The sequence below is a fragment of the Triplophysa rosa genome, linkage group LG6 (assembly GCF_024868665.1).
Source record: "Triplophysa rosa linkage group LG6, Trosa_1v2, whole genome shotgun sequence".
Taxonomy (NCBI): domain Eukaryota; kingdom Metazoa; phylum Chordata; class Actinopteri; order Cypriniformes; family Nemacheilidae; genus Triplophysa; species Triplophysa rosa.
In genome coordinates, this window is record NC_079895.1 from 2,100,387 (window position 1) to 2,121,950 (window position 21,564).

Below are 21,564 nucleotides of genomic sequence, written 5' to 3' on the forward strand. Positions count from 1 at the left end.
AGACTTAAAAAATGTATAAAAGAAACTTGAATTAAGTTTGGTACATTTTTTGAAGCTTGAATTTATAAAATCTTGTTTTAAAAATTTTGTATTGGATAAAAAGACAAATATTGAGAGACATTCCAATTTTTCATTTAATCATCATTTCTAGATGTATTGTGGTCATTCCAGTCCAGTGTTTGTTGAATTTCAACAAAATCAAACCTCAGGAGTGAAAGTCATTCAACAGCAATGTGAAAGACTGACGGCATGACAAGACACATGAAAACTGATCAAAATCATATAATTTTTTTTTAACTTGAATATGTATCCGCTCTTGGGTCCGGCATGATGTATGTTTGCGTTGTTTGATAATGATGAATGAAACACAGACACAGCTGAAAGTGATAAGACTTGATTACATTAGAAACACAATCAATGCTGTTTCAACTGGTCAGTCAACAGTGAAAGATCAAGTATTTCATGCTAAATCGAGTGATACTGGGAGGTTTTTCTCACCCGCCCCTGAATTCACTGAGCTCTCAGTTTCAGTTTGTACATTTTTAAGTAGTTTGAAGATTATAGAAAAAGCGATTGCTGTGGAATTTTGCCTTTGTTGGTATAAACAGTTAAGTTTACACACGATTGTTTTGTTTTCATTCCACGAGAAAGAATTTAATGTGTTAACATGTTAACTACAAAAATTTGAGATTAATTGTGAATCTTGACATGGAATTGTTAAATCTATTGACAGCGTTTGTCTTATTTCATTAGTACTAGAGGTTGTTTGTTTTTGTATATATTCGTGCTGAAACAGAGTTAACATAATTTAATATTATATACAATAGTTATTATATACTTTATATATTTATATTTTATTAAACAATTGACAATATGACCACAATCGGCTGCAACACACGCACGCACGCACGCACACACACGCACGCACACACACACACACACACACACACACACACAGCCGTGGTGGTGGGGTTCTCTAAATCTCTGACAAGGCATGCTGGAGCGTTACGCCAGGGTGGGAGGCATAGATCATCTCTGATGTCATTAGAAGGGGGTGTGGCATTAAGGTAGGCCTGCCACTTGTGTACAGACTTGCTCTATTCCAGTCTTTCTCTCTCTCTCTCTGACTGTGTGGATTAATGGAATATGTCACATATTTAAAAAGAGGATTTTCACAGCACAGCCTACGAGGTAAGAAAACAAATGGAAACAATAGTATCTGAATCTGGGTTTGATGAAAGCCTTGTGTTGTACCTGTGGGGCAGGTAACTCTACGGCACTGAATGTTTGCAGATCTGAGTTGATCTTGTCGGTGCACGTTCATAAGTGACTCAGTTTATTCTGCCGTGTTTACACGACGCGGTGAAACCAGTCACACGACGGTACGTTACGTGTTTGTTTTTATTACACCTTTAAAAGAAGTCATCGGGCAGGTGTTATCAAGAATCACACCGTGGGTGTTTGAGTTTGTCTGTACAAGACTAAATATGAAGTGCGTTAGAATAAAAGTGAAATGTGAAACGATGATTCCTGCTGGTTTTCGTTTTAAACAGCGGTGCATTGTTAAACTGCCTTCTTAAAATATCCCGGGTGGAGTCGGGCACGGAGCAGGAAGGTGTCTGTCGGATATTGTTCAGTTCTTAAAACGTAAACCCACCTTTTCCCAAAGGGTCAGTACCACCAATTGCACACAATAACCCTGTAGGATCTCGCTCGGCTTTGATGCGACTGTCCCAGATTCACTCAGCATGCTTTTAAAACTCTCTCAACAATCCAGAGGCAACAGTTGACATGTTTCGGGTATTGAAATTCCGTCCAGCGGCACAACTGTCGCTCCCGGGAAGCCGCCTCACACGGCAGCTGCAATAATGCGAGCTGGAATGCGTGGCATTCCAGTGACCCCCACAAACGTCTTCTAGATATTGTAGTTTCCCAATATAATACATATTAAAGTTTTCTCTCCGGCTGCGGCGATTGCGAGCGCTTTAATAACGCGAGTGGTCTTGCTGTGTAAGTCATGTAAACATTCATTAGTGTACAGTAACCGGCCCACCGCCGCCCACAAGACCGCACGGCCTTTAATAAAGGTGACGGACAAGACACGTTACGCCTGGTTAACAGACAAAAGTCAGACAAGTCTCTGTTTCAGTTCTCAGAGCAATGGTTGTGTCTGTGTTTTACTCTTTCTTGTAGTTTCAGTTCAATGTGGCAACTATAGTTGAATGTGCATTAGATCTGGGCAATATATTGATTTTTATATGAGATGAGGATATAAAAGATATAAAATTTCAGAATATTGCAAATATTGAATATTGTTAAAATGAAAGATTAATGTGACAAAAATGGCATCAGTAGGCATTTTTGCTCGCCGCTTACATCTCACGAGTAGTGCAAAACATAATGTGTCATGATCAAAATGGCGACAACAGGTGTGGAAAAAGACACCGGAGTAGATGATAAATTTGTCCCCAAAAAGAATGCATCTGTCAAATGGGGATGATCTGTTTTTCAGGAAATGGATAACAAATGAAATACCATCATTGGCAAGTTGTGCAAGAAGACAACCGTGACCAAATATAATACCACAGCCATTCTGTTCCATTACCTCAAGCAGCATTTACATCCTTTACTCGTTGTGCTCTTAAACATTTTAAATGCTTGATCAAAATTATGATTTTTTTATTGGGGAAAAAGAAAAATGACCTTTTTTGATTATTCTGGACTCTAGAGCAATGGCAAAAATGTTGATTTATTTATTTATGTACTGTTAAATTTGGGAAGATGTAAGCATTTCAAGTTTAACTATATGCAAAGAAAACAACAGTATAAACACTTTACACACAGTAAGTTATATCCAAAGATATTAATATTAACTGCCGTTACAATGAACGGCGAGGAATGCAACGCTCAATACAGCCGGCGCTCTAGCGAAGGAAGTCCCGCCCGAGATTTTTAGCAAAATTTAGGCTTAGCAAACCAAAGTTATGAAACAGTTCAAGTCATGTTTAATTATTGATCGGAAATATGCTGTTTAATTGTGATTTGCCAGCGTTTTTAGAAATATATGCCTTCCCCCATTCACGTAGATAGGACTCTGGACTTGCTATGACGTAAATAGCTGCCCAGAGGCATTGAAAACATGGCCGCCGAGTGGCACGGCTTCCGTAAAGGACGTTGGTATATTTCTCACCCTGATGGATAGATCTGGGATGATTAAAGGACTACTGGCGTTGAGTTGATGTGCTTAAAGCTTATCTTGATGGATGTTAACAGCATTAGTGTACTGTACAATAAGTGATTCAGCGTCCTTCAGTTGTATTAAAATACAGTAAGTTCAGAGAGTAAATGAAAGTACAGCATGATGTCGTCACAAACATGCTAATTAGCACGTAATGCCACCTTGCACCATAGTGACGGGTAATAATCGATTTTTTACGAGCCTGTCCATCAAAAGGACGGACAACAACCTCCGACTTACAGTAAGGGTCTGAGCAGCTGTTTTTAAAAGACTACCAGTCAAGCATTTGGACACCTTTGACTACATTTGTTTTGTGAAGTTTGAAGAAAACACTGCATCTAAATGGTTAGAAAGTATGCCAGGACGCACCATGATGAGAGAATGAGCAGAACTCGTCCACAAGATCAGTGTTTTTTCACCGATGTTTTGATAAAACCTCTTTTCGAAGCAGATCAGTTTGGGGACAGGATGATCCGGCCCAGTCCAAGCGTGTTACTCAGCGTTACGATCACAACATCCTGTACAGTAAATTGATGCTTTGATGTTTTGGCCCAGTCTTGTTTTGGAGACACAGAAATTAGCTGCACATGTTGTCAGATTTCTTTTGTAAACTGCAGCAGGTGTTTGACACGCATGAGAGAGTTCGAGGTGTGATCCGCACAGCTGTTCACATGATCAAATTGTAGGTTTGGCTTATTAAAGAATTAAATGATCCATGCAGACATTCTCTAGACGTTGAGTCACACTGTTACCGCAGTATTTTATAAAATGACATCATGATGTAATGAATGTAAATTTCTGAGCCCAGATTGACTTTTTGTGTAGTCTCAGCCTCAGATGTCACATTTATGCACTGCTGGATGAACGTCTGATGCATAAGAAACACAAACTTCAAGAGGTTCAAAATCATGTGATAGGCTGAAGGACTTTCGGGAGATGTGTGTTTTGTTCTTTAAAGGCCAAGACACATTGATCTGTCAAACTGCAACACACCTGTTCATTCTAAATCTAACAGCCATCTTACAGGATTGATGTTTGTAGTCGTGGTTGGCCAATGAAAGCTGCTGTGCACGCATGTCTGATTTGGTTTTGTCTAGGGCTGGGCGATACAGTTGAAAAATGCATCATCGATTTAATGTTTCATATCGTTCAATATCGATATTCACACATTGCCATTTTTACTGTATTACTGTGAAGTGTTTTCGTAATAAATCGCCTTATTATAAGAGACAGCTTTAGGTTTATTAGGTGACTGTCACTTTAAGAGCTAATGCTAAATCACATCCACTGTTATCTTCACTTATAGACGGTATCAATGTGACAACATAAACAAACTTTGCTGCGCATGCGTGCGTTCGTGGGCTGCCCTTAACTTCCGGTACACATTAACAAACAATAGTGCCTGTGGATTATTTTTGATAACAATCAAAAGAAACCGAGAATAACCGTTACTTGGCTAAACTTGTCTCTCCAATATTTTGAATTTAGACTGCGATACCAAGCTCAACCGCTAGATGTCAGTGTACCATACGGTTTCTTTAAATGCGACCAAACAAATTGTTTATTTAATAAAATGAATATACAACCAAATTCAACAAACCACAAATTATTATATACATTAATATTAACATAAATAAAATAGTTATATTTTTAGACACTAGCCAAACACAAACCGGAAGTTAACTGGGGGTCCTATGAAACCACTGTGTTTATGTGAATGTTTTTGGCATGATCTTGTGTGCATTTTTACACCTTAATAGCTAATAAGAGGTCATTTGGTAATCAACGCCAATAATTGGCATTGTAGCTTATATGTAAATACGTGATAATGTGGATGTAGGCTTGCGTGTATTTCTGGACCGTAAGTGTCCCTAATAAAGTTTTGATTGATTGATTGATTGATTAATTATTATATTTTTCTTAAATATACAGTATGCATGTATGTGTGTGTGTTTATACAAAATTAACAAGCACGGTACACAGACATATATTATGTAAACACAAACTTTTATTCTGGATGAGATTAATCGTTTGACAGCAGTAAAATAAATGCAAAAACTGAGATGCTGAGTATGATCGGGTTTTTGTGTTGTCTCTGAACAAATCATGTTTGTTTGTGTGTTTGTGCGAGTGCTGTAGTTTGTTCAGGATGTGTGTTTAATGACAGTAATCTGATGAGTTTAAATGGAGTGTATGTGTCACAGGAAAAGAGTCTCTTCCAGTCAAGAACCAACACGTCTGTGATGTATGTTTGACTCCACATCACAGTTTCATTGGATCTGCATCCTCTGCTCCGGTGTAAACTAAACATCAACCAGCATATCAGATCTCAGTCAACAGGTCACACACCTTTTGTCTTTTCAGCACAATCAATTGTTTACACATCAACATGTCGGTCAAAGCTGCATATGTCAACAAAACACATCGCTCAATGTGTGCTGTCAGATGCTCTTTTTTTCACAATGTGTTCCGCCATGCATGGGCTTTTCTTTCCAATAGGGTACAGTTTCAGTTGTTTTGAATATAAGCATCACATATTGGTCTGAGTAGATGAAATGTTGAGAAAACATTGTAGAAATGTAAGATCGGCGGCAGTGGCTCTTAAATCATTTGCACTGGGCGTCCAGCGTCTCAACACATACACATGACACATGACACATAAAGTGTATGGAACAACAGTTATGAATGTTTACAATGAGCTGCATGTATCAGATATTGCGCAAAATTACAATGTTTTTACTTTCAGTATAAGAGAATGTGCATTGGCAGGGCTCTAGACTAACACTTGAGAGAGGTGGCACTGGTGCTACCAAGTCATTCAGTTGGTGGCACCAGCCCTTAATTTGATAGCATCAGAGTCGTGGGGTGAGGTAAGAAAAAATAATCACTAAAACTTCATTGAAATGTATTTAATACATTAATAAATCAATTAGAAATTAATACAAAACATTGTTTATGATTGAATTATTTTTATTGTATATGTAAACTCTCTTTCAACACTTTACCATATTTAAAGCACATCTTTCTTAAAGCTACTTTCTTCCTTTATTTGTTGTGAACGACTCCTATAAGAGAACACAATTCCTTTAATATCAGTGAGGGTTTTTGGGCCCGTCCTTTGTTGTTTGATGAACATTATAAACAGAGATCTTTATTATGCTGCTGCCCCTTTAAGAGCTCGCGCAATATACTGGAACACGCATGTGTTTTGTTTCCCAACTGTTTGGTCACGAAACTGAATACCTTTACAAGGTCTCTTGTTAATATGGGAATTTTTAGGTTATTTTGTGTTTATATGTGCGTTTCAGAGTAAGAAGGCGTGAAAGAGAACTCCGTTTAGTATTTTGTGCTCTGACTCTCTGGGCGCGCGCATCTCAAACAACCCGCGAGACCTGAAGGCTTTTAGTGATTATTCTTCATGAAAGATACACGTTTGGCTTCTATCAATAGCGACTTACAAATAAATAGTATTTAGCGTGATGTATAACGTTTTGTACAATAGTGCTTAAAGTTTAAACGCATGTTTCCTGCATTAGCTTCAGCTTCATACAACACTCGCAACACATTTCGTTAACTTTGCTGTTTTGTACCTTAGCCGGGAAATTCTTGTATTCTGCATATTTATTTCAGTTGCAAGATTGACTGATGCAGGGGCGGAGCGCGGGGGGTGGTTGGGGGGGGGGCGTGGTTTCTGGGGCTTCAGCCCCGAATCTTCTCAGGTTAAATAATTTCATACAGTACGTTAGGTGGCGCAGTGGCGGCATTGAGCTTTGAAGTCCGAGTCCGCCACTCCAGTCAAAGCGAAGGAGACGTTCAAGTCTGAACGAAGGTGCGTGCATTCTGTGCAACTGCAACTTAAAATACAGAATCTTCCGACAGTAAACACGTTTTTAAATCAGTCATTATTACAGTGGCTTCATTATTACTTTGAAAGTGTCTATTTTTAGTTATGTGGTTTGTTTATACTGTTAAATAGCGTTCGGCTAACGGCTAACGTTAACACTGATCTAGTCTGTCTGCATGTTGGTATATTTACAGTACAGTTATTCAAAGTGAATTAAAGCCTTGTGACAAATCCACGCTCATAGCAAATATCTATTCATAGATGGATATACGAACTTTAAAAAAAAAAGAGACAGCCAGGTTTAGGTGATAATTTGAAAAATTACTGATCAACTGATACCTCTTATTATATAAAAAATCTCTATTGGTTGTTGTTATAATTGCCTTTGTTTTACAGCACAAAGAGAGATAGAGCAGGATGAAGTCAGGAGGAGTACGAAAGGAATGTGCTGTTCCCTAACAAATTATGGTTCTATTGTTTTGTTATGTTAAAGAATAAAAGGAAAAATAAAAGAGTATAATTAGAGTATTAGATGCCACATTTACTTGGCATTGTTGATGAGCTTTGATTTGAATTACTTGTTACTTCATGGATTCAGTGGTAGCACCTTTGTCTGCTAATTTTTTTTCTAAGCAACAAAATAGGTTTTAAATTAGTAATGTTTATTCCAAATTCCTAATCTACCTTTCTTGTGTAACTTCATGGTAACAGGTTTACAGCATTTTTTCTGTTTTTATTTGAGAGAAGTGAAAATGTCTTTGTAACATATCAAATTTTGACAGTTTCAGAATGATAAAAAAGAGAACACTTCGATTAAAGATTAAAAATAGTTTATTATAGCTGCCATAAATGTGAAAAAAATCTCCTGGGGACCATGCCCTGGATGGAACCCCTAGATTTTGGGCTAAGCCCCCAATGTCCACAATGTCTGGCTCCGCCCCTGGACTGATGTACTGTCTTTCGGTACTTCATGAACTACATCTTTGGGGGCGGGGCACTGATAGATAAGTGAATGATTGAAGGAGGGGAGACGAAAATTAGTGACTGAATGCGCTGCAATATAACATTTCTGCGCATTAAATTTATAATACGCAAAAATTATATATTGATCAGTCTGGCAGTCGCACCGGTGCGACCATTAAGAAAACTTGTCGCACTGGCAGGAAAAATAGTCGCAAAATGCCACCATTTAGTCGCAGTCTAGAGCCCTGATTGGGGTCATTCCGCGTCAACTCCCATCAGCCAAATCTACAGTATATTTGTGGCCTCACATTGTTTTTTATGTGAATAAATAAAGGTACACATCTGGTATCGGTTTTATCTGTTCTTCTGACAGTTATATGTAAATACAATAAGTATCAGCTGTATGCAAAAGGACTCATATTTGGTTTTAACCAGAGAGCATAGGAAGGGTACAATTGATATCTCTCTTTTTTGTGAAATATGAGGCCTTATCAATATAGATAACAAAAGACAAGTTTGTTAAGAACCAGAATGAATATTTCTTGAGTTACAAGCATGTCAACTTTGGAAAAAGAAAACGAAAAAGTGCTTTTTCTCATTTTGGAGCTGTCAGTGTTCACATTATATCTACTTTCAGATCTTTCAATCTCTGTGTAAAAATACAATTATGATGCTGCCGTCCTTCTAAAGTCATTTCGCACCCCCTGTATTTTGGCTCAAAAATGTTTAGGTGAAAGTTATTTTTTCCCCATCTACAAAATGAATTACGCAATAAATATCCATTTACAGCATTTCATATTTTAGTTTTTTTGCCTAATTTAAGTCCTTCTTTTTACAGAAAAAGAATTAGAAAAATAAAAAATGTTTGTCATTTTAACCATTGACATTCGGTTGATTTGACACAGAATGACCCATTGCAGTATTTCTGAATCCCAGCTGATTTCCACGCATTCGTACTTTGTTATGGTTACAGAGGCTGATAGTTGCACAACCTTGAAACATCAGTGTCGTACACGTCGTGTCAGGCCGTTGTTTGCACATGTCTGCATGTGAGTTTGTTGACTGATTTCTTCATTCAAGGTCTGCGGCTTTGCTTGCTGTTTGAAGTCATGTCATTTAAAGTCATTTCATTGGGTTGTGTTGCTTCAAAACAATAAAGGTGTCTTTTAGGCTGTGTGTTACTGTGATTTTACCATGCTTAATGTAGGCTTCTTGCTTTAATTGACATTTATTTAGTTGAGCAGTTTCGTTATCTTATTTTATCAACCAAACACACGAGCCACATGACAGTGCATCCGGTCTCAGCATCGCTCGACGCATGCATGTTCTGACCACACAGGCTCTACGTCAGAACGCGCATGCGTCGAGCGATGCTGACACCGGATGCACTGTTGTGTGGCTCTCGGGAACGCTCGCTGGAAACTAACACTCATATCAGGACGTTTTTGTTTGTTTGTTGCACAAAAAGTATCCTCGTTACATTATATTAATTCATTCTGAACCACCGGAGTCGCGTGGACTATCTTATGATGTCTTTACGCACTTTCAGCGCTTTGAAGTTTGGTTGCGTTGCAATCTATGGAGGAAAGCTTCCAAAACTGCCTTTGCGTTCTGGGGAAATACGGAGGTCCTAGGGATGTTAAACTACTTGAGGGTGAGTAATTATTGGCCGGAGTTCCCCTTTAAGGGCATAACTTCATTAACAACTGGTTTAGTTGAACTTTATAGTTGAAACACATTGTAGGTATGCAAATGACACTGTAACAGACTTTAGCGTAAACCGTCTTTTCATGTTAAATTTGAGAGAGCCACAGTTGGAATCTTGTTAAGCAAGTTTACATGACACGCTTTTTCCATCAATAACAACACGCTAGACATTAGAATTTCACTTTCCATCACCAAGACCAAATGGTTGCAAGGGGTTAAAATGCTCGTGTCTGCACTTGTGTACGGGTGTGAAGTATGTGTCTGGTCTAAGGGTCAAAGAAAGATGAAAAATTGAATTATGACTGTTTTGTGCTTAATGTTGATTTTATAGAAAAAAGAATAAAGGTGAAGGTAAATCTTATATTCACACTGCAAAAAATGAATTTCTTTCTAAATATTTTTGTCTTTTTCTATTATAAATGTCTTAAGTTTGTTTATAACAAGCCAAAACCTTCAGATGGGGTAAGACAAACGTACTTGAATTGGTACTTAAGAAAAAGCTAAAACTAAATTCAAGTTTTATTTTTCTTACCCCATCGGCAGATTTAGTTTTATAAAATTCATTTTTTGCAGCGCAGTGCTTTAAAACTAATGTGGCCCCATGCGGCTCAAAAACTGAGATGGTGACTGTCTGCTGTGATGAATGAATGGCATCTCCCCTCGGTCTTGTGACTGGCGTGTAAAGTGCATCTCGGCTCATTAAACCGAGTGCAGATGAAAGACGGTCTTTCAGACAACATCATGCAACGTTTTTGGTGCAATTACTGCGTTCGCCCTGAACCCAAACGTCTCGTTTTTCATTTAAAGAGCTCTTTTCTTATATTCTTAACGTCCTCTCTCTCTGTTTTACAGGAGATCTTCGAAACACAAAGCCCCCTCTCCTCCTCCTGTTCTGAAAGGGCTGGATGGTCCACTGCTGAGTCACAAGCTCCCGGCGTACCCTCATCCCAACATGGACCAGAAAGAGAATCTGCTGGATCAGGACCTGACCCTAACCGTGGTCCTGCCAGGAGGGGTGGAGAAGACCACCGTGGTCCACGGCAGGTGAGGAATGCATTTCGTATTGGTTGTGCGGCGCCCGTTGACTTTCATTGTATGGACATGCCGAGACATTTCACAAAATATCTTCTTTTGTGTTCCGCGACGTTAAGGTCAATAAATGATGAGGGATTTTCGAAGGGGGGGGGGGGCTTCACTAAAACTCAACTCTGGTGACAATGACATCATGAAGGTTTTCACATGATTTCGGTTATGAAACAAATTAAATAATTTTTGCTGTGAGTCATCGGGTGTGGCGGCACATTTCAGAACTTCCTGCAGCAGATCTCAGCCGGTTTGGGTATGAGGAATAAGACGTTACAGTAATCTTGCATCTTTTAACATTGAGACGATTAAGCACTTATAGTTTCATTATTCAGATGATTTACTCACATGAAGGTGTGTGTATTTAAAAAGAGATTATGTGAATAGTGTGTCGTTGTCAGGATGTTTTAGTGTCAAACTAAGCTAACTGTTGAAGGTGTGCCAGCATCTTTATCATCTGATTTGTTCAGTCGTTTATCAGCCAACAAGCTCATGCGCAAATATCATCCGTTAACTGACATAATAGTCAATGATTGTTATGATGATGCTATTTGGATTTGTTTTCAGGCATTTGACAGCGAGTTGTTGGACTGATCTTAGATCTGTCATCGCTGTTTTAATCATTGTTTTATTTTGTTCGTTATGCAAAACACCTTTAGGCTAAACTGCTGATTTTGTTTTTTTAACCCTGAAACCAAATTCAATAAAAAGGAGTAATCATCAAATCCTTCTGTTTTGCTTTTGTGAATTTAACACATGCCACGCAAACCGGCCTCATTCTGATCGGGATGAAATGATTTGTGCATTTTTAAAGGGCTCTCCGATCTTGGAGTACCGAACGCAGTTGGAAAGTATTGTGATGTATAAGCTGTCTCTGCAGAATTTTCCACACTTTTAATGGGCAACATGTCGAGCGTGTATGATTGGTGTTCTCTAAAGTCCCGCTAGAGTCCAATGAAAAGAGAAAGCAAAACACATTTAACTGAAAGCTGTTGTTTGTTCATGCTCATGTGGTGCAAACTTTACTGTAACATCATGATTTATTTACGCCATGATGATGTGGGTGTTGTATTAAAAGAATGGGTTATCCAAAAAGGAAAATACTGTCAATTCTGCCATACAGTTTATGGTGACTGAAGTTTCAAAAACACTGTAGAAACATTCAAATCATTCTTACATTAACATTTATTTATTTTGGCAGATGCTTTTATCCAAAACAACCTACCGTGCATTCATGCTATACATTTTTTATCAGTATGTTACTGTTTTAAGTCACATTATGAATACAGTTTTGTTTCATAATGAGAGATCCTATATATACATTCTACGTAGACTTGAAACGGGTCAGATAGGTTTTGGTTTCTCAGCGGATTTGTGCAAATGATCAGCTCTCTACTATCATGTCTCTATATCGGAGGACACTCACGTGCAACCGCTCGCGTGACACTAACGCGAAAAATGAAGACTTTAATGTTAATGGTTACATTGTCTGGATCATCCCCTATCTCCTATCTAGTGCACTATGCGTCATTCACCATGTAGAACAAAATAAATGTGCGAACAAGTGGCTGATTTGAGGTGCCGCTTCCGCAGCTCTCATAGTGAAGGGGGCGGGATTCTAAAGCAGATTTGATTGGACGAGAACTTTGACGAGAGGCTGAAGTGTAGCGTGATGTGATGGAATTTCTAGATTTTTTGAGCGCAGGTGCCAAACTGTCAGTTTTGAATGCTTATATCTTCTAAATGGGAATTGTGTTAGCGCGTAGGAGCATATCAGTTTATTGACGTCCTTAAGGCTGACTAATTTTAAAATAAAAATGATTTCACTGGGGCTTTAAATCGCATCATGGTTTTTGCTTTGGTCCGTTTCTCACATGGTTCTCGCATCATATGGCAGTGCAAAAAACATGAAAAAAACCCCAAAACATTCGAGCTCATTTACGTGATTTAGATGTCATGTTGGAGTTCCCTGCAGCAACATCTCACTCATGCAAATTCCTCTGATGCTGTGACATTTCAGACTCCTCCTCACTCTTCCCGAGGCTTTGACTTGACTCTTTGAACCAAAGAAACAGATCTTTGTCTCTTTTTGGAAATGCAAAGAAATAGTTCGCCCAAAAATCATTATCCACATGATGTTGCAACCCCATATAACTTCCCAGAACATGCTATTGTTCAGATGTTGCTCTTTCATAGCTCAGGAGATTTGATGGAGTTCTCCGTTGTGTTTTGACATTAAATAATATGGGTTTGGGTCAATTTGATGAGAAATGTTTATTCATATTGAGAAATATCTGCGACTTATGCGACTTATGCAAAAGTTTTCATTTGCTCTCCTTTTGTTCTCAAAAAAATTATTGAGGTATGAATTTTCTGCTATTTATGTGAAACCTGAATAGTTAACCATGTATCTAAGCTGCTGTTTTTATACCCTTGGACTTGGTCACATTACTTTAGAGAACTTTATATATATATATATATTTAAAAAATTAATTAAGAGACCATTTCAAAGCACCATTTCAGTTTTTCTGAATTTACTATTCATAAGTATGTGTTTAGGTAAAATTATCATATTTGTTTCCTTCTGTGAACTACTGACAATATTTTTTACCAATTTCAAATCAAAATATTGTTGCTTTTTTCATTTATTTGCGGAAAATGAAAACTGGAGGAACAGGTGAAAATAACAGAAAAGATGCTGTGTATTTTTTCAGACCTCAATGAAAAAAAAGTTCATATGCACTTTTGTATTTATGTATTCATGAAAAGTAAAAAACAATTTGTAAGAACCTTAATTTTTGTCACGGTTTTCATGTGTCTTGTCTTGCTGTCAGTCTTTCACATTGCTGTTGGATGACTTTGTGTCCCTCCTGAGGTTTGATTTGGTTGAAATTCAACAGACACTGGACTGGAACAGCCACAATACATCTAGAAAGGCTGATTTGAAATGAAACTTTGGAGTGGTCTCTTATTTTTTTCTGCGGCTGTATATATGTACATTGGTGACTGGGACTTGAAATGTATTTACAAGTGCCGTCATTTTAAGAAGTTGAGCTTTTGTGTGTTTCAGCAAACCCATGATGGACCTGCTGGTTACGCTCTGTGCCAAGCACCACCTGAACCCTTCCGGTCACACCATTGAGCTCATCACCACCAACAGAAACCATGTGAAGTTCAAACCCAACGCTTTGATCGGAGCCCTTGAGGCCGAGAAGATCTTACTGAAACCCAAAGGACTGGAGGATAGGAGCAAAAAGACAGGACCACAGATGCCAGAGGTACAGCTCCACTGATTTAAAAAGCTACCTCAACCAAAAATCTACAAAAAACACTTTTGTTCTCATGCCGTTCCAAATCTATAAAAATCTATTTCTTCTGCGGAAGAAGATTCATTACTAATGTTTATTTGATTATCAAACGAGTTGTTTGGATGGCAGGAGGTTGAAAAACAAATATTTGTGACGTGAACCGACAAGAAAAGTTGTTCAGAAGCCAAACAAGTTATTACATTTTAAGAGGTTCATGAGACAAACTTATTTTTGAACAATATGCACAAATGAACTCTACACAATAATTCCAGGAACTAGCATTAGGAAAGTAAACAGTGTCAGGTTTGATTCGACAGATACGTTTCTGTAAACTTTATTCACTGTGTGTTCAAATAGACGTCTGTCATTTTCATAGTCGTGTTTGTTCATTTAGTCATAAGTAACCGTAGCCGTGCTGTTCCACACCCTGTGAGATTAACCTGAGAATTATTTCATTGACTCAAAGGGGCGGAGCCTGACTGACATACAAATTCTTATGGTTTTTATTACAAATACCATTATGAACCATCAGCTTTTTACCATTAAGACCATTACAAGATTCCTTTATGTAGTGTGTTTTGGGTTTTATTCCAGTAGGATTTAACGGTAACAGCGTTTTGATAGTTCCCATCTGCCAGATTACATCACAACACATTATAGTTTCCATTACAAACAACACAATTCCCATTATAACCATTAAACCCATTAGAATTTCTGTGATGGTTTAAGATTTTTTTCTGTTCAAAAAACCTAGTGCACTGTACTTCCACGACCTTCGTAGGCAGCTGTCTTCTGAAACGGCATCCTAACTGAAACCGAACCTCATCAGCGACCAATTCAAGTCATTGAAGATTTTAATAAGTCTTTGATTTTAATGCTATGATGCAAAAATGCAATGTAAGCACAAAAGTAAAAAAAAATATGTGCAACTATTAGGGATGCAACAATACAGCTCACCCACGGTTCAATACGAACCTCGGTTTTTCGCCCACGGTTTTCGGTTCGGTTCTGATGGCTTCGGCACATTAAAGTGTTTTTTGATTGTTTTATGCTTATGTGACAGGAATAGTAAAAACTTAAGAAAAAAAACGATTTTACTGAAATTCTCTTTATTTTACTTGACTTATTTTATTATCTTTAAGCAAAAACAACTTGTACAAATTCCTGGTGTATTGAATAAATGTAAAGGTTTACACTGGCAGCTCACAGCAGTTTTTGGTTTACTGTTCGTCATCATGCCAGTAAAATAAGCTTCTTGAAGAGGTTTTTGAGCATCAGAGTATTTAAAATGACGTAATGCAAAACTTGCGATTGCTGTAATGGAAGTAAACGTGCGCTCAATGGGAAAGGCCAAAGATAATATATTAACAATCTGGGATTGCCTAATCTGTGAAGGATACATGTGATGCTGCATTGTAAACATGATCTGATGCTGTGTGTGCTATATGGTCATCATTATAGTTTTCCTTTTTTGGTGTGAACGGGCCTTTAGACTAGTACCCCTTTAGTTTTTGGCTATAACATTAACACGGACCAAAACATTCCGGCACGGATCGCACATTTCAGAGTGGAATAACTGGCTATAGCATTGTTTTTTGGACAAACCAAAATATGAACTTGTGAAATATGAAGCATGTTTCCTAAATGTCTACGAACAAACTAATGTATTGTTTTGATTTAATACAGTAAAATGATTACATACAGCTCCTTTAAACTAAATCCGCCACTGTTTAGACTGTTCTTCCTCTTGTCTCTTTTCTCAGGCAACTGTACGATTAGTGATAAACTACAAGAAAACACAGAAGACTATTCTCAGGGTGAGTCCTCGGGTTCCTTTGCGAGAGCTCTTGCCAGCCGTCTGTGAGAAATGTGAATTTGACCCGCAGACCACAGTTTTACTACGAAACGTTCACTCTGAAGACACTTTGGACCTGAACTGCTCTCTCAATGACTTTGGCCTGAGAGAAGTGTACGCGAGAGATACCAGAGGTCAGAATCAACTGTGTGTTGATCACAAACACATTAAAATCACTCTATTAAATCATGCCCCACTGCTTTCTACAAGGTCACCCTTTAGAAAAAGAGTTCAAGCGTGCTATTAGCAGTGGCGTAACTTTGTTTTGAAAAGTGGTGGGGACAAAGACGACACAAACAATACTTGAATAAATTGTTTCTGTAAGAACTCGTTGAGAATATTCATGGGCGTCACAAGCGCGAAACATGTAGGTGACTCCTTTAGAAAACAGTATAAAAAATACGCCGCTTTATCGACGGCTTCATTGGCGTAACGTTAGTGCGAAAGACGCGTGACAAGTAATATTGACACAGCCGTAAAGCAGGTTCGAATCCGCTGATCTCACTATTCTAAATTTTCACATCACATATCAGATCTGCTTCCATTTGTTTTTAAACTATATCATGTTTTCATCAATAGATCATTTAAAGCATGTTGTGCTTTATTATATGTAAGGATGGCTGTTGCCGTACGTAATTAAACGTATTAATTCGTGATGAAACAAAAAACTATTGAAACGAATGTGTGTTTTCCCCATGTTAAAAATTTGTTTGACAACCCCCTGCTAATAAGGACAAACATTCAAGTATACAGGGGGAACAGATGGAAAATAATATCTTTAAAAAGATATTTAAGATAAGATAGTTTTGAAATGGCACACTTATAAGTATACTACTAGTGCATTGAAATTAGTACATAAAGTATACTTTAAAAACTATACCAGTATACTTAATAAAATGACCTTGAAGTTTGCTTATTTTTTGTATGGGATTTTAAGGTTCTCAAGATGGCCACAAAGCATTTTATTCTAATAATCTTGATGTTGTTGTACAGTTTTTAGTCCAGTGAGTCCTGTGAGTCTGCCACCATCTCCTACTCGCTCTGGTGAGTTAACATCACATTTGATTCTTTTTTGCAATATGAATACTTGGAATGTAACTACAACGTACACAACCGCATTACATCACAGACACGATTCGGCACCGAAAGGACCAGATGCAGAAGGAGAAGGAAAATAAAGGACTGTTCGGCTTATTTAGAAAAGGAAGTCGCAAACAGTCAGAACAGGTGAGTGCTGAAATCCTGTATGAGAAAACTGCTGCGATAACACAGGAAAGATTTTTTGACTTCAGGGCGAGTTCAAAGGCATCTGTATTTTTGTTTAATCTGTAAACGTTCTCCGAGCACCAGCGGTCATATTTGCTTTTACAAATACTCCCTTGAAATGAGTTGTGATTGGCTGTCGCTTCAAAGGCCGTGCTATTGGTCTGAAGTGTGCTGACGTGTGATTGGTTGTCTCTCTTTGAAGTCTATGACCGTGAGTGCGCCGGCGTCTCCGGTACAAAGGAAACATCGTCCGGTGAGCATGAGCTCCTTCAGCGCTCATTCGCCGACGTACGATTACAACACCTTGCCCTCCGATATGCCAAAGAAGAGAAGAGCACCGCTGCCACCCGGAATGATGTCACAGAGCATGCCCGCTGACCTCAGCCATCACCAGGGAAACCCTGAAACGGCAGGGCATCTGGATGGCAACCAGGTATTTGTAAAACAGTAAATCTGCTTTCACACTCTTTCGTTTCGTTTCTACATAAACTCTTGACTCGGTGTCATCAGGGAATGCCAAATATTTGGAATTATCTGTCATATTTATTGCCGACCCCCCGTCTGCGTTCCACAGAGCGTGGCCCCTTTGAGCTCGGTACCCTCGACAGAATCGTGCTTCAAGAGGACGTCCACCAAACGCAAGGCTCCCCCGCCCCCCGCCCTGAGCGCCGGAGCCCCTCCTGATGAAGCTGCACAGGACAGAAGCGTGACAGGTTGGTTAGAAAACGTTAGACATGTGTTAAACAGAAGGAATTCAAAGAATGTGCTCGCGGTAATCAGCTTCTCCAGGGGTTTCTGGGTAAAAAAGCGGTCTGCAGATTCAATCAATCATACTTAAGGAACCCTTAATACAAGAAATAAGTATTTTAAGTTCATTTTATTAAGTATACTTTTGAGTAAAGTTCAAGGACATTTTAAGTATACTTTATGTAGTATACTAACAAGAGTGTGCTAGTAATGTACTTTGAAGTGTACTATTCAATATCTACATTTAGATATTGGCTATAGCTACAAATAGCTATATTTTTGTATGTACTGGTAAGCATACTACAAGTATACTAATAGTTTACTTGTTCAATACTTGTAGCACATTTTTATGAAAGTATACTTTGAAGTGTGTTTGATGGCATCGGCCCTCCACCAAATGTGTCGACGGGTGTAGCGTGTGCATTGTGTTGCACTATTACGTGTCCGACTCGCTAATGCCTTAGCGTTGCGTGCATTCTCATTTTTAATCACGTCCGCCAGGCCGCAATCGGTGGGACGGCCGTTCTGGACTTTGACAGACTGTCCTACTGGTCAGTCCGCCCCTGCTAATAACAAGGGCAATAGTTCAAAGCAAATGATTAAGAATACTAACTTTTCTGAGGTGGGTTTGGAGTCATCTTCAGACTGTTTTTGTCAGTGTGTTAAAGTGATGAAAAGCGTTCCGTTCTTTAGAGTATTTTGAGTATGAAAGGACTTGAATGAGTGTCGCAGCTGTTCTTTGGACAGGATGTTAACACGCGTTATCAAGTGTAGCTGGAAATCTGAGGAACGGTGCACAATCTTTTTGTATGCTTTGATGCCACCTAGTGATGAAACATACACATTACATCTTTTCTCTAAAAAGCCATATGCTTTGTTTTGTGTCTCCGGATGAAAGGTCAGGTGTAATCCCCCCTCTAGAATGAAACTTTAATATTAGCGTTGATACCACAAAAGAGCGGAATACTTTGAGACTTTGAGAGCAGGCACATGCCGAGCTCTGTTCTAAAACCAGAGCGGCATGTTAGTGAACTACTTGTTTAAGAAATGTAAGCAACAGGATTATGATGCCTTCTAAAAGACCTTCTACTGGCCAAAGTCTTGCATGTGTCCTTTGTAGAGAATCCCATAATGCACTGCGATGAGCTTTGAGAAAATAAATCGGACAAGGAAAGAGAAATTTCTATTATACTTCATTTATTAGGCCTGCATTTGTGAGTGTGCCAAATGTGAATGTTTTTCATGCTTGTCAGAGTATGCTAAATCATTTGTGCCGAGTCTTTCAATGTGTTTAAAATAGTGTACAGCACATAGTGAAGTAAATGTGAAAGTATGTATGTCCTGTATAGTTCTTCACAACTGTATACACGTTATTAATGCTGCCCGCTTCATAGTTTTGTAGTATTTTTAATGTATTGACTTTTAGAATTGGGTGTCTTCTCTTGGGATAGAAAAGTGTCCATCTGATGCAAACTGAGAAATCTCGGTGGATCATCTGGGTATTTCTCACATGCAGTTTTTTTGCATGCTGGTGTTTTGAAATACCGCTCATTTCACATACTGCTTTTTCCATACTATACAGTATGGAAGTCGATGAATTTGAACGCAGGTTTGTGTTGTGAACTGGACTCGTATGAGGTTTTTGTGTTGGGATGAAGTCTGTTTGTAAGTAATGCAGATCTGTGTTTTATATGCTTGAGTTGAGTGTTTCCCCAGATGCTGAAAATTTACTGGATGTAACTCTCGGAGTCTAAATGTTTGCAGCTGTATTAATTAAATGCACACACACACACACTCGCACATACACACAAACAAACACACCAACGCGCACACACACAAACACACACGCACACACACACACACACACAAACATGCACGCACACACAAACCCACACGCACACACACACATGCACGCACACACACACACAAACGCAGACACACAAACAAACGCAGACACACACACACACACACACCATTTGCAAATCTGTGTGTGTGTGTGTTCATGTTTGTATATCCCGGTGGGGACCTAAACCTGAATACACACCAACACATGGGGACTCGTGTCACCGTGGGGACCAAAATTGAGGTCCTCATGGGCAAAAAAAGCTTATAAATTGTACAGAACAATATTTTTTACAAATCTAAAAATGCAAAAAGTGTTCTATGATCTTTAGGTTTAGGGTTAGGGATAGGGGATAGAATATACAGTTTGTACAGTATAAACAACATTATGCCTATGGACTGTCCCCACGGGGATAGTCAACCAAAGCCTGTGTGTGTGTGTGTGTGTGTGTGTGTGTGAGTGAGTGAGTGAGTGAGTGAGTGAGTGAGCGAGCGAGCGAGCGAGCGCGCGCGCGTATGTTTATGTGTGTGTGTGTGTGTGTGCGTGTGTAAAAAGAGCTTTGACATTTCATCAGAATTGTTGTGAGAGGGTCTGCTTGTGAAAACATTCAGTCCAGGGTAAGGATTGTCATGATTCTAACAGCGGAGTGCCACGAAAGTATTCTTGGCGCACGTTAGCATGACTTCATATCAAGTCAGACAGCATTTCTAACCGACACTCACCTGCTGCGCACATCACAATCAAGTGTCATGTAGGGATGCACTGATATGTAAATGTTGGCCATTACCAATAACCAATAATTCTTTAACATTGGAAGCCAATAACCAATATATTGGCCGATATACAGTATCTAAATTATCATTTTCTGAGACTGAAACAAAAGGCAAAAAGTGGACAACTGCTTTTATTTGAAAACATTGTCTGCCGAAAACAAGATAACTATTAGTTCTCTTTTTCCCCCCTGAAAATCACGTATCAAATTCTACTTTACACTAGTTAACGATTCTTTAACTTTTAAACATTTCTGGTATCATTTTTATTTAATAAACAAATGATAGATGTTCTTCCAGAGCAACCCAGAAAAGTGTTCTTAAAGTCCCTGTCAACCGGAAGTTTCGTATTCTGACACATTTCCGAGTGAAAAGGAATATCAAAGGAGAAAATGAGTGGGCGTGGCTTGCGTTTTTCACTGTGAATTGATTGGATGTGTAAAAACAGCTGGTGCATTGATTTTGAAATGAAACTGACCGTTGAAGGGGAGGAGTTAACGGATGCTCCGCCCAAGCCGTCTAATTTAAGTCATTTGAGATGGATAGTCTATTCAGGGCGGAAGTGCATTTTCAGATTTTAACTGAAGATTATGAGGGTACATGAATTTGAAATAGAAAATGACCCACATTGAACACTGCAATATTTCATGAAAAAATAAGAATTGTCATTTTTTATGTCACTGGGACTTTAAGTCTAAAGCATTCAGACAGCAGTCTGATTCAAACAATATGCTTTTGTTCCTATAATTGACACATTCATAAATACTGTACCTACATCATCAATGTTTTGCTCATAGCAGTAAGTGAACGATCACGACAGAAAGACAGTTCTGTACTGCTGAAGTGGTTTAACCGGAGGAAATCATTTGTAATATATCGGCCTGATTTTATTATCGGTCCGGTACGATAACATTGAAAATGACCATTTATCGTGCATCCC

General features: G+C 38.6%; 1 protein-coding gene across 3 annotated transcripts in view; it reads left to right on the forward strand.

Annotated features, from left to right (window-relative positions):
• cobll1b (cordon-bleu WH2 repeat protein-like 1b) overlaps positions 1-21,564 on the forward strand; it is a 47,142-nt gene that overhangs the window by 15,299 nt on the left and 10,279 nt on the right. For 2 of the 3 annotated variants that reach the window (XM_057336078.1, XM_057336079.1), the window contains 7 exons: positions 10,605-10,796; positions 13,906-14,113; positions 15,907-16,132; positions 16,992-17,042; positions 17,128-17,225; positions 17,467-17,697; positions 17,839-17,977. In XM_057336078.1, the coding sequence (XP_057192061.1) occupies positions 10,605-10,796; positions 13,906-14,113; positions 15,907-16,132; positions 16,992-17,042; positions 17,128-17,225; positions 17,467-17,697; positions 17,839-17,977 (1,145 nt within the window). Of the gene's footprint in view, positions 1-1,061; positions 1,192-10,604; positions 10,797-13,905; positions 14,114-15,906; positions 16,133-16,991; positions 17,043-17,127; positions 17,226-17,466; positions 17,698-17,838; positions 17,978-21,564 lie in introns of those variants that run through there. The other variant, XM_057336080.1, reaches the window with a different exon arrangement.